The sequence below is a fragment of the Helianthus annuus genome, chromosome 11 (genome assembly GCF_002127325.2).
Source record: "Helianthus annuus cultivar XRQ/B chromosome 11, HanXRQr2.0-SUNRISE, whole genome shotgun sequence".
NCBI lineage: Eukaryota > Viridiplantae > Streptophyta > Magnoliopsida > Asterales > Asteraceae > Helianthus > Helianthus annuus.
The window spans coordinates 56,386,243-56,396,559 of NC_035443.2; the positions used below are offsets into that span (position 1 = coordinate 56,386,243).

The following is a 10,317-nucleotide window of genomic DNA, read 5'->3' on the forward strand; positions in this document are numbered from 1 at the left end:
AATTAAGAATGTTCTCAGGAAACCTGAAATGTCAGGAAGGATGGCTAAGTGGGCAGTGAAGCTCAGTGCTTATGATATAAGATATGAGCCTAGAACAGCCATTAAATCCCAAGCCTTAGCTGACTTTGTGGCAGATTTCAGTAGTGACTTGCAAAGGGAAGCTGAATTAGAAGTCCAACAGCTAGAGGAAACTAAGGATCCTTGGATACTCTACACTGATGGAGCCTCTAATGTCAAAGGAACAGGGCTTGGAATACTACTAAAATCGCCACAGGGGGACATAATACCCCACTCTATAGCTTGTGAGTTCCAAACTACTAATAATGAGGCTGAATATGAAGCCTTGATAGCCGGTTTGCAAATTGCTAAACATATGAGGATCAGGTATCTTGAGGTACATGTAGATTCATTATTAATCACTAATCACTTTAATGGATCCTATGCAGTTAAAGGTGAAAAGCTAACCAAATATTTGGAGATAGTCAAAGAATTGGCACTCTCTTTTGTTTCCTTTAGTTTGACATAGGTACCAAGGGAAGAAAATACAGAAGCTGATGCATTGGCTAATCTAGGATCATCGTTGAAGATCCCGAAGGATATAAGTATTCCCATTATCCACATCCTGACCCCTGCTATCGAGGATCATGTGGCTATGGAGATAGGAGAGGATTCTGCAATCATCCCTGGTGATGATACTCAATCTCATTCAGGATCATGGATCCTCCCAATCATGAGATACATACAACATGGAGAGATTCCTACAGGAGAAAACCCTAGGGCTTTCAAAATTAAGGTATCCCAATTTACAATATTGAATAATATGTTGTATAAACGATCTCTTGCAGGACCATATCTAAGATGCATTGAGGATCCTGAAATCCAAGAGGTCTTAAAGGATTTTCATGAAGGAGATTGTGGAGATCACACTGGGGGCAGGGCACTATTCTCAAGGATCCTGAGGACAGGGTACTATTGGCCAACTATGAAGAGGGATGTTGTGGAGTATGCCAAGAAGTGTGATCCTTGCCAAAGACATAGTAATATCCTTCATCAACCGGCTGAACTTTTGCATCCTATATCCTCCTCTTGGCCATTTATGAGATGGGGAATGGATATAGTTGGTAAGCTTCCTAAAGCACCTGGTGGAGAAGTGTTCATGCTTGCTATGACTGATTACTTCTCCAAGTGGATAGAAGCTGAAGCCTTTGACCAAGTCAGAGAAAAGGAAGTTATATCCTTCATTAAAAGAAACATTATTACTAGATGTGGTATTCCTTCTGAAATTGTATGTGATAATGGATCCCAATTTATTGGGAGTAGAACTACTAACTTTTGTGACAGCTGGGGGATTAAGATGATAACATCAACACCAGTCCACCCAAAAGCTAATGGTCAGGCAGAATCATCTAACAAGATCATCATTAACAACTTGAAAAAGAAGCTTGGGTCCAAGAAAGGAAAATGGGCAGAAGAACTACCTTATGTGCTTTGGGTTGATAGGACAACCCCCAAGAATGCTACTGGCCAAACTCCATTTTCTTTGGTATTTGGGGCAGAATCAGTGATCCCTATAGAGATGGTGGTTCCAACTGCAAGAACAAGCATTCGTGATCCTGAAGAAAATGATGAAAACTTGGTTCAAGACCTAGATACTATAGAAGAAATCATGGATTTTGCAAGGATAAGGATGGCCAGTTATCAGCAGAGGATGGCTGGAGCCTACAACAAAAATGTCAGGATCAGGAAGTTCCAAGTTGGTGATATGGTACTAAGGAAAGCATTTCAGAATACCACCAATCCTGCTGATGGAAAGCTGGCACCAAAGTGGGAAGGTCCTTACTTGATTGAAGCTGAGGCAGGAAAGGGGGCATATCGATTGCTAACAATGGAAGGTGATTTGCTACCTAGAGCCTGGAATGCTGTCCATTTGAAGAAATACTTCATGTGACAAGGATCTGTGATCCTCACGTGATGAGTATCCTTGAAGGATCCTTACATAACAGATGATCCTTATTTTGGTAACATTCTAATCTCAAACATTTCATTCTTTTATTTTCTTATATAAGGATAAGGATCCTGCATCCTTTATCCTACTTTCACTTGATTCTGAGTTTTGAAGGTTCAGGTATCCTTAGCAAAGGATTGATTATCCACAGAAGTATCCAGTTATTTGGGCTTGACCCCAGTATCGCCAGTAGCGCACGATGATCCTGGTACAGTTCATGGCAATGGGACCAGTACTCGTTTTAGGGGCTGACAATTTCATTGTACTGGCTGTACCCAGGATCCTACGTATAATGGTAGACGTACCATACATCCGTTCCTAAGGTTTCTAACGTTTTCACGTTAGCTAAGGTTTTGGCATTTTCATGTCACTAAGTTTGGATAGTCGCCAGTAAGGGCCATACTCCAGTTTACACACGATCCTTAGGCTTGTCCCCAGTTATCCTTGGGCTTGTCCCCAGTTATCCTTGGGCTTGTCCCTAGTTATCCTTGGGCTTGTCCCCAGAATTGTTGGGCTTGTCCCCAGTTACTAACTTGTATTATATGTTGGCTTAGTCCCAAGTTATGTTCTATTTCAGGTTTTCGAAGTTAAACAACTAAGGATCCTTGATCCTTACCTCCTACTAAGGTTTGTCTTATGGTTATCCTGATTATAATGTTAAAGGTTAGGATCCTAACTTGGATTCTCAGGTATGATCCTTAACTATTTTGATTTTATCCTTTATTCATCTGAATAACCCTTATATTTTGCAACTGAACCTATGATCCTTAAAATATGCTAGTTTTCTGAAGTTTTCAACTATAGGATATTTGATCCTGGATCATATCCTAAAATTTTTTAAACTCAATTTATTTAACTTTTCTTATTCAGACAAGTGTATAGCAAAACAATTGAAAATTTAAAGGATATACAAGGATAACATCACAGGATAAGTTAAAAAGTTAAAGTTTTATTTATTCACAAAATATTTAACCCTTTAAGGTTGTCAAAATTGCCAACCCACATTTCTACCAGCAAAATGTGGCCCGTCCACATGGGTTGGCAAAGGGTGTCCATTGTTCATGCGGTCATAGCAGTGCAGGAAATAAAAGGCGGCAGGATAACAAGTGGCTTCATCCCCCAAACAGAGGATCCCTCCACCACCTATTATCCTACCTATTGTTCAAAGGATCATAGACCCTTAACCCTAAAAACTATTGTTCAAAGTACAGACCAACCATCATTGTTCGAGATTAAAACACCATAACCAAAAAACCACTATCCAACCTAAAAAATGGGCTCCGGCCACGTCTAGAAATATCCATCATTGCCCATCCTTGCAGCTCACACCTTCGCTGCATCATCTTCAGCCGCTCCACTAGCTTCTCCACCATGATCCTTGCCACTGCCTCCAGCTTCGATTGCTAAAACCTCCTCAGCCTCTTCTTCATCCTCCAGCTCAGCCAGCCTCGCCTTCCAGCCCTCAACATCCCAGTTGCTTCTGTCGAAGTCAGGATCCTGGGCTTCTTGGGCCATCTTCAGCTTAGTCTTGTACATAGCAATGGCAGCGGAGACCTTGGCACCCTCCACGAGCTCGTGCTTCTCATAGTCAGTGTTGATCAGGACTTTAGCCATCTGGGTCTTGGCGTCTTGGAGGTCTTTCTCGAGAGCAGCAATCTTGTGATCCTTGAGCACCGCAACTTGTTGAAGGTCTGCATACTTCTTGTCCAGCTCTTCAACACTTCCAACGTAGTCTTCAATCTCAGCAAATTTCTGCAAAAGAGATAGTGTAAAGTTCAAGATTATGTGATCCTCAAGTAAGCAGGATATATAGGCCGAGTCAGTGATCCTTACATCGTTGAAGTATTCAAGGAACTGGTGGCGGATCAGAGGCAAGCCTTGCAGATCCTCAGCCTCAGAGGTTTTTCTTTCCTTGCCACCCCTGCCTTTAGTGGGTGCCTTGGGGATTGAGACAGTGGGACTTGCAGTGGGCTTCTTCTTGGAGGATCGTACAGTGTCAAGATTGGTGACGCTGAATTTGGAGGCAGATTTTGAAGTTTTTCCGGCACCTACACATTTAAAACAGATAAGTATCCATAATTTATTTTTATTTAATCATTTATTCACACATAAACACGGATACTTACTTGACATGGTGACTGAGCCTGAGGATACCTCTTGTGAATCCTGGGTGTTTGCTTTGAATGATCTTATCGCAGGGTCAAGTCTTCGGAAAGCAAGAAGCCTTTCTCTTGTTGCAGGTGTTTTGAACAGATGTGAGACAGAAATAGCTGCACAAAAGAAATGGAAAAAATGTTAGTGATCCTGGTTAGAAGCATGCTTATCTGGTGATCCTTCTAAGGATTCTCTATCCTACCATGAGTGCTCCACTTCCTAGGCAGATCCTTTCCATCAGGGATGGAATCCCTTCTGACGAAGAAGAATCACCGTTTCCAGTTGGTGTCGTTTTTGGTGGCTTTAAAGATGGGATGTTCTTCACCCGGCTTGTGTTTGAGAAGATACCGGTGAGATCCATGGCTAACAAGGTCATACATTTCAGAAAGCTCCGACATTCCCAGATCGATACCATGTTGCTCAATGATCCTCTCAAGGGTGATCAAAACCCTCCAGACCATGGGCATCGCTTGGATGAAAGAAATGCCGGTAAGAGAGAAAAAGGATTGGGTAAAAGCTGGAAAAGGATAGGTGTATCCTATAGTGAATGGGGTGACTGGAAAGGCTATCCAGGTTTCAAAGGCATAGTCGCTTAAAACGGTGGGATCAAACGGTTTGAAAACGGCATTCGCCGGGAAGCAATGGCGAATTCTGTCGATCTGCGGGTCGGAAAAGCAGCAACGTTCTTTTGCGGAATTCTTTATGATTCCCTGGCTTTTCAGAGGGCTGTCCTTCTTATGATCCTTAGCCGGTGAGGATCAGAGCATCATTTTGACAATGGTGGAAAAAGAGAAACAGAGCAAGAAGATGAAGAGAGAAAGGAGAGAGAGGAGTACCTGCTCGAGTCTTCGAATGAGGATTTAAAGAAGAAACGCTTGAATTTAAATGCCCTCTAGCCCTTATCTCTAACTACCATTTATAATGATGATTTTGCAGGATAGTCACCTCAGTGACGTCAGGATCTCAACGGCTGGTCCGCTTATAACGGCTAGTTTGATGGATGATTCGTTGCAGATAAGGACGGGAAAATATAACTCATTATTTACAATATTACTCCTTATAGTTTGGGGGCAATTGTTAGGGGTGGATTCACCAATGATCAGTGATCCTCATTTACTGTTGGAGCTAGTGATCCTTGCTTCTGCTTCAGCTAGTGATCCTCAGAAGTGTTGCAGGATCAGGATCATGGATCATAGTAAGGATCCTTATTCTAACGATTGTCTACTTTGAATATGATGTTGTTTTGCAGGAGTACGAGCTTGGACCTGGTCTTGACGGAATTCCTGGAGCATATTCCTTATTTATTCCGCACGTGCTTAACCAATATGGACGTTATGGAGTTCGTGGGAGACTTGCATGAAATGCGGATAGTTAGTTAGCTTAGATATTTTCCATTTTTAAAAGGGGATGGCGAGCTAATTTAGAACACTTGGCTAATTTTGGCTAAACACACACACTACTAACTGCTCTCTCCAGCTCGTTACCATTCACTTCGCGATTATACACTTTCATACACATTGCACTATAGTGATCCTTGTAACTAGCTCGCTATCATCCGAAGTTGTAACACATTTCTTGTTTAATTTAAGTAGGTGATCGGTAGTTTCCATCACCCGAGGTTTTTTATGCCGGAGATCATTCATTGATCAAGGGCTTTTTACTCGTATAAATCTCTGTGTCATTCGTTTATTGCATTTCAGAATGATCCTTTATATTGTTCAATAATTCAAGCATCATTCCCCGTAACAAAGAGTTTGGTTGCATTATCATTGCTTGATTTTTGACAAAAACAAATACTACATGCGATTTTCTTGATATCAATATGCGATTTTAAATTCAACAATCTTGATTCCTAATATACATGCGTTTTAGATTAGAATAATAAAGCAACCCAGAAGAAGAATATTATTAATAATTTGATTTCGCAATGGACGATATTAACCTTGGTGGTTTCATATATATGTTTTAATTTGATTAATTTAATGACGTAAATTAGTTACGCACGGGGTTTAAATGAGATGATCTGACGGTTGTGATTATAGCGTACGTAATGTATGATTAGGCTTATTGTACGATAATCGGCATCTATATATATAAATATGTAAAAATAATTTATTACATGGTTGTTTTTGTTTTTCAGCATCTTATTGACGTGTGACTTCTTTCCTAGGCCAGGGCGCAACTTTGTAGGGGCCGCCGGGGGGGTGGGGTGAGGGGTGGGGCATCCGACCCCCTGAACTTTTCACTCAATAGTGTCCGGTATATAGTAACTGATGAATTTTATTAAGTTTGTTAGACATCCTTTAGACATCTTTTATTAAGTTTGTTAAATATCTTTTATATTTACTTATAGTTGTCTTTTAGCTATAATAGATAACACGTTTTCTAAGAAACGACCCGTGTTTGCACACGGGTCTTACCTCTAGTCTACTATAATAAAAGAAAACAAGTTTTGTACACGTGTCATTCATAGAAGGTATCCTCAAATCTATACTTATCTTATATTAACTAAACAAATAAATAATAAATTAATATTAAATCTTATAATACTTTAATAAAATATTATCCTCAAATATAAATTGTTAGTTTAATATACTTTTAAAACAAGTATCTCTCTTTCGTACTTATTTTATATTAAATATATAAATAATAAATTAATATTAAATGTTATCCTAATTTATTAAAAAATAACTTTTTTTATTAATTGGTATTAAAAGTTATATTTATTCAACTCGTGTAAAACGCGGGGTTTTTAAAATACAACTTTTTTATATTATTTACTATACAAAGTTACATTTATATAACATGTGTAATACACGAAGTTTTTAAAGATATAACTTTTTATCATTTGCTATGTAAAATTAGATTTATTCAACACGTGTAATACACGGGGTTTGAAGAATACAATTTTTTTTTAATTATCTGGTAGATTTTTCAACCCGACTATACACGGGTTTTTAAAGATACGACGTTTTTAGTATTTAATATACAAAATTACATTTATTTAATATGTGTAATACACATGATTTTTAAAGATATAACTCTTTTTTAGATCTATTCAACACATGTAACATACGGGGTTTTTAAGGATGTAATATTTTTATTATTTGGTAGATTTATTCAACCCGATTATACACGAGTTTTTTTAAAGATACGACGTTTTTGGTATTTAGTATACAAAATTACATTTATCTAATCTGTGTAATACACATGGTTTTTAAAGATACGACGTTTTTGGTATTTAGTATACAAAATTACATTTTTTTAACCCGCACAATATATGAGGTTCAAAAAGATATAACTTTTTATTATTTAATATATAAAATTACATTTATTCAACCCGTGTAATACACGGGGTTCTAACCTAGTCGATATATATGCTATCCCCATAAAAGTTGTTGAATTAATCAAGATCCCTATGAACCAGTTAAAAACCAACCAGCGCATCTAGTGTAGTGGTATCATAGTACCCTCCCACGGTACTGACCGGGGTTCGATTCCCCGGATGCGCAATCTTTTTCCTTTTTATTCGTTTCGTTCACGAATAAATACACCCACACTCGTCTCGTTGCTCTTTTCATTTTTTGGTTTTTGCAGTTCAACCTTTAACAAGTTCATCACTACCAATCTGTCAATGAAATGGAGGAACATAACCTCTCAAAACTCAATATTAACCGCACTTTTACACCCACTTCGTTCTCACTCACCATCACCACTCTCATACGCACCCATTTTCCAGTTCTTAACCGGCTTAAACCTCCTTAAATTAGGTCAACAAGTTCACACCCATTTAATTCTTCACGGAGTATATCCCAACTCATTCCTCGGTGCCAAAATGGTTGCAATGTACGCTAGCTCAGGTGATCTCAACTCCGCTGTTGTTTTGTTCAATTCAGTGAAGAAAAATGCATCAACCCTTCTGTACAATTCGATTATTAGAGCGTGTGCTGTGTACGGTTATTCTCAGCAATGTGTTAGCATATTTTTTGAGATGGATTCGGTTGGGGTTCGTGGGGATTATTTTACTTTTCCGTTTGTGTTGAAGAGTTGTGCGGATTTGGGGGGTGTTTGGGTGGGTAAGTGTGTTCATGGGAAGGGGTTGAGAAGTGGGTTGGGGTTTGATTTCTATTTTGGGACGTCGTTGATTGATTTTTATGTCAAGTGTGGGGAGTTGGGGGATGCACGGAAGATGTTTGATGAAATGCCTGTGAGAGAAGTTGCGTCGTGGAACGCGCTGATTGCGGGGTGTATGAGGTATGGGATGGCGAGTGGTGCGGAAGAGTTGTTTTCGCGGATGTTGGAGAAGAATATTGTTTCATGGACGGCGATGATTTCTGGGTACACGCAGAACGGGTTTGCGAAGCGAGCGATTGAGTTGTTTGATGAGATGATGAGTGACTTGTCGAACGTGAGGCCGAATTGGGTGACGGTGATGAGTGTTCTTCCTGCCTGTGCACAATCTTCGGACCTTGACCGAGGGAGAAAGATTCATGATTATGCTACTAGCATCGGGCTTGGCTCGAACATGTCTGTGCAAACTGCTCTCGCTGCTATGTACGCAAAATGTGGATCGCTCTCGGATGCCGAAATTTGTTTCCGAAAAATCCCTCCTAATAAAAGAAACTTGGTCTCCTGGAACACGATGATCAGTGCATACGCGTCTCACGGGCATGGGACCGAATCTGTCTCAACATTCAATGACATGATACGAGCCAGGGTCCAACCTGATGCAATCACATTCACAGGCTTGTTATCAGGGTGCAGCCATTCGGGTCTGGTTGATATGGGTTTAAACTATTTTAACTCAATGAAAACACAATACAAAATCGAACCAACTCACGAACATTACGCATGTGTTGTCGATCTTTTGGGGCGATGCGGGAGACTGAATGAAGCATATGAACTCGCTTTAAAGATGCCAATGCCACCAGGAGCAAGCATATGGGGCGCGTTGTTATCCGCCAGCAAAACCTATAGAAATCTCGAGATTGCTGAAATCTCGGCCAAAAAGTTGTTCGATTTGGAACCCGAAAACAGCGGGAATTATGTGGTTCTTTCAAATATGTATGCCGAGGCCGGGATGTGGAGAGAAGTGAATGATCTTAGAGATTTGTTAAAAACCCGAGGCGTGAAGAAGAACCCGGGTTGCAGTTGGATTGAAATCGACGGCAAAGTACATATGTTTCTTGGTGGTGACAAATCTCACCCAATGTCGGATGCAATTTACGAGTTTTTGGAGGCGTTACCAGAGAAGATGAAAGTGTTGGGTTATGTAGCGGAAACAACATTTGCACTACACGATGTTAGTGAGGAGGAGCGGGAACAAAGCCTCGGTAGTCATAGCGAGAAGTTGGCGGTGGCTTTCGGGATTCTTTGCACGGATTCCGGTGCCATTGTTCGTGTGACGAAGAACCTTAGGATATGTGGGGATTGTCACACGGTGATGAAGTTTGTATCAAGGATTTATGAACGGGAGATTGTGGTTAGAGATGTGAACCGGTTTCATCATTTTAAAAACGGGTCGTGTTCATGTGGTGATTATTGGTAGCTATCTAGATACGAATAAGAAGATTAGGAACGTTGGGTCAGTAATTATTACACCATCTGTACTTGTTTGGTGCCCCTCCAAGTGGACGGTTTTCATTAGTTGCAAAATTAATCGACACATACTCCCATGCTTCTTCCAGTTCAAACCCTTGACGCTCCTCTTTGGTGCCCTCGTAACGATGTTTAACGCCTTTTGAGAATGACTTGGCATGAGACGTCAAGCCACTTCACCCAGCCTTATTCTATCGACTTTAACAAATTTTGTAATGACTAGATTTATAAAATTGGGCCCTTAAAATAGGTGTAACCTGTGCTTCGTTTTGTGTACGTTTATTGGACTAACGGCCAAAGTGTTTTACAGACAATTTTTTTTATATGGAGCCTTGACTTTGACATTGACATTGAGTTGAAGATTTTTACATTATTTTTTGTGATTTAATTTGATTCCATTTTTATCCTGAAAACTGACTAATCATTTATTTTGTTAATTCAAATGTTTATTTAGTTGTTTAATAACCGTGTACGATGTTTTTATATTGATTTATAACTAGAATTACCACCCGCCGCAATGCGGCGAGGATTCATTAGCTATATATCATGTTAGATGAAAG

General features: G+C 39.8%; 1 protein-coding gene and 1 non-coding gene across 2 annotated transcripts; both read left to right on the top strand.

The window, feature by feature from the left end:
* The first annotated feature begins 7,441 nt into the window (after positions 1–7,441).
* On the top strand, positions 7,442–10,101 carry LOC110890403 (pentatricopeptide repeat-containing protein At3g62890-like). The gene has a single exon (XM_022138009.2). The coding sequence runs from the start codon at positions 7,665–7,667 to the stop codon at positions 9,705–9,707; it is 2,043 nt and encodes a 680-aa protein (XP_021993701.1). The 5' UTR covers positions 7,442–7,664; the 3' UTR covers positions 9,708–10,101.
* Positions 7,601–7,671, top strand: TRNAG-CCC. Its single transcript has one exon. It is a non-coding gene; the product is annotated as a tRNA-Gly (tRNA).
* Positions 10,102–10,317: the final 216 nt, after the last annotated feature.

Bases quoted from the DNA above. Each gene is read 5' to 3' on its own strand.
- LOC110890403 (XM_022138009.2), top strand. From the start codon at position 7,665: ATGCGCAATCTTTTTCCTTTTTATTCGTTTCGTTCACGAATAAATACA.